Source organism: Alligator sinensis, unplaced genomic scaffold, assembly GCF_000455745.1.
Source record: "Alligator sinensis unplaced genomic scaffold, ASM45574v1 scaffold628_2, whole genome shotgun sequence".
Lineage (NCBI taxonomy): Eukaryota > Metazoa > Chordata > Crocodylia > Alligatoridae > Alligator > Alligator sinensis.
The window spans coordinates 5,997,391-6,000,243 of NW_005841833.1; the positions used below are offsets into that span (position 1 = coordinate 5,997,391).

Sequence of the window (2,853 nt, forward strand, 5' to 3'; positions counted from 1 at the left end):
CCGCTCTTGCAGGATATCGATCATTCCTACCTGCCGCTGAGCACGCCGACCGCAGGAGCAGACGCGCTCGGCGCGGCGAGGATTAAGCCATGGAGAAGCCGCCTGGAGGCCTCGTTAGAAGAAGCGAGCGATGCCGACCTGGGGAAAGATCCCCTGGTATTTCGGAGCAGGCGATTCGGCGATGCCCTGGAGGAAGGGAAGGAGGGAGATCTGTTCGCCTGGAAAATCCCGACTCTCAACTACGAGCGGAAAACGAATGTGGATTTTGACGATTTCCTGCCAGCCATTCCAAAGAGCCCGTCGCCGAGCAGCCTCTCCGGGCCGGTTCGAGACAGGAAAGACAGCCAGAGGCCACTGAGCGTGCATTTCGAAGACCAGGTGGGAGCTGGCAGTGCTGCCCCCTCTGAGCTAAAGACCATCTCGAGGCAAAGCCCAAACCCCAAAGGGGTCCGCGGGAACCTCTCCGACTCTGACGACTCCTCGGGCTCGATTATGTCTTGCAAGAGTGCCGACAGTGTCAAGAGTCGGCCGAGGAGCCAAAGAGCAGAAGGCGAAGGGTGTGCTGGGAAAGCAGCCCTCCACGGTGCCGGAGAAGACAAGCGCTTGGAAGCCGAAGGGAAAGAAGATGATGTAAATAGTATTATGATGAAATATCTAGGAAAAGACTAAGGTAAGTGTGCTGCCCTACTAACCCCGGAGAGGTGTAGCCGCTGCCCCTAACCCAGGCTTTTGGTTACAGGTCTGCCTTTAAGCCGAGCTCCGTGACCCGAACCTGCTTCTTGTGCTTGGCTTTCTTTTTACCGGCACGGCTGGCTATTTCTGAGCTCTCGGTGCCCCGTGTTTTCCAGCCAGAAGCAGACAGGAGGCTCCATGCTCCACGGCGCTGGGTGCAGAGCATCCTGCCCCACCGCCCCGCTCCTTCTCCGGGAGCAGCCCGCGGCCACGGCTCTGCCCTGGCCCATCCCTTCTGGGATGCAGGGGGGAACAGCTAGGGCGGCATCAGGCACAGGCAGGACCTGGCCCAGAACCAGCCCCTCCGGAGAGGTCGGGCTGCTTCTCGCCAGTCCACTCCTAGCGTACAGCTCCAGCGCCCGTTTGGATCCAACTCTCATATCGCATCTGACGCTTGGAGAACGAGGATTTATTACCAGCATCCAGGTTTGCAAGCAAGCTCCCTAATGAATGTGCCGTAACCGTAATTAAGTGTTTAAAATAGATTAGCAAACGTTATGTAAAAACACAGCCTTTAAACGAACTTATTGGATGTCAAGCTGTGACCAAATCGACGAAGCCAACACAAGAGAGGAGGATGTGTTAATAAAACATTTCTTTATGGGAAGCAGCATTTGCATAATGAAACGTCCCACTTTTCCCCAGCCTTTATTTTCATAAGCTGTCGTAAGCGGCCGCTGTAAGCTATAAAAGCCAGGAACAGCAACCAGCCAAGAAACCCTGTCGCTGTCCTGGACCGGAGAGCGGGAGGACACCTAGTCGTGGAAATGGAGGAACTGCTGATTGCCCGGTGAGGGGTCCCCCGTATGGCCAGCCCCACGTGTTCAGCAAGAACGAGTCTCACGAGAGACCTTTGAAAAGTCCCGTGGGTGTTTTGAGTAGTGCCTTCTGGGTTGCTTGGCTGGATGTTGCTCCAGGGAAAGGCGCGTTCATGGTTTCAGTCTTTTCTTCCCTAACCAAGACGGCTCGAAGCTCCATAATTGAAAGCTGAGATTCTCTCACCTGACTCCAGGAACTGGTGCTTTTTAAAAAAAAAACCCAAAAAACAAAGAAACCAACGCCACGAGCACGCTCATGGTCAAATTGCAAGACTGGGGGGTTGCAAGGCCGCAGGAAGAGTGCCGGGCCGAGAGGCCAGCTCGCAGTGAAGGGGCTCGGAGGATATCTTACCTGGTTTGTTTGAACTCCAGGACCGCTGGTACGGTCCCGGGGGAAACGGGCTGGTCGGAGCTGCAGCGGGCAGGCGAATCCAGGCCTTGGGGCATGATTAGCTAAGCGAGGGCTGCTAAGAACTGGATCAAGGGGAAGGTTTCCCTTGACTCGAGAGCAGGGTTAGCATGAGACGGGCAAACCTGGGCAAGAAGGGGGCTGCTGCCTGCACCAGCCATGCATCTGGCCAGCTGCTGCGTAGGTGCACCGACTGCTCCAGCACTTATCAACGGGTGAGCGAGGCCTGGGGACCGCGAGTCCGCCCGTGAGTGCGGGAGGTGGCAGCAATGCCCATGGTTCCCCTCGGAGGAGCAGCTGGAGCCCTAAAGCGCCACATTACGGGGCACGTCCCTGCACACTTCATCCGTTTCCCTCTGATTTTGTAGTTTCCAGGAGCCGAGTCCTGATTTGAAGCTTTTATCATTTTGCAGATATGTGCAGGGGGAGATGCGGACGTGGCTTGTGTGGGCTCCCTCCTGTCTGGAGCACGCGGCGAGGCCGGAGCAAAGGCGCGATGACATGAGAGAGAAAGCTAGAGCCGGCGCTAGGATGGGGAGCTGTGGCCTGACCTCGGAGTGGTTTATACGGAATAAAACATTTGCTTTCTTTGACTTCAGCCTCTTCTCTGCTTTCCTTTCCTTGAGCTGAAAACAGCTGAAAACGCGTATGTTTTGTGGGGGAAGTCCACGTCGGTGCAAGCGCCCCCTCCCCTCCCCTCCCCTCCCCTCCCTGGGGTATTTCTTCAGTTTCTGGGCTCGAGCGATAAGAAATAAAGTTCTCGGGAGCTTTTGCTTCCAATGTATTCATGCCTTGTCTTAGGAGCTGTGCCTTTCATGGAGCAAGAAGCCTTTTCCCTTGTCAAAAGCCAGCTGCCCGAGAGAGGCAGCCCTCCCTTGTGTTGGACAAGGTGCT

At 55.9% G+C, this 2,853-nt stretch overlaps 1 protein-coding gene across 1 annotated transcript in view; it reads left to right on the forward strand.

The window, feature by feature from the left end:
- Positions 1-2,552, forward strand: part of MYO18B (myosin XVIIIB) — a 138,885-nt gene extending 136,333 nt beyond the window's left edge. Inside the window, 2 exon segments of the mRNA XM_025199576.1 lie at positions 1-670; positions 2,373-2,552. The exon segment at positions 1-670 is cut by the window's left edge and continues 30 nt beyond it. Of these exon segments, the coding sequence (XP_025055361.1) occupies positions 1-669 (669 nt within the window). The 3' untranslated portion in view covers position 670; positions 2,373-2,552.
- Positions 2,553-2,853: the final 301 nt, after the last annotated feature.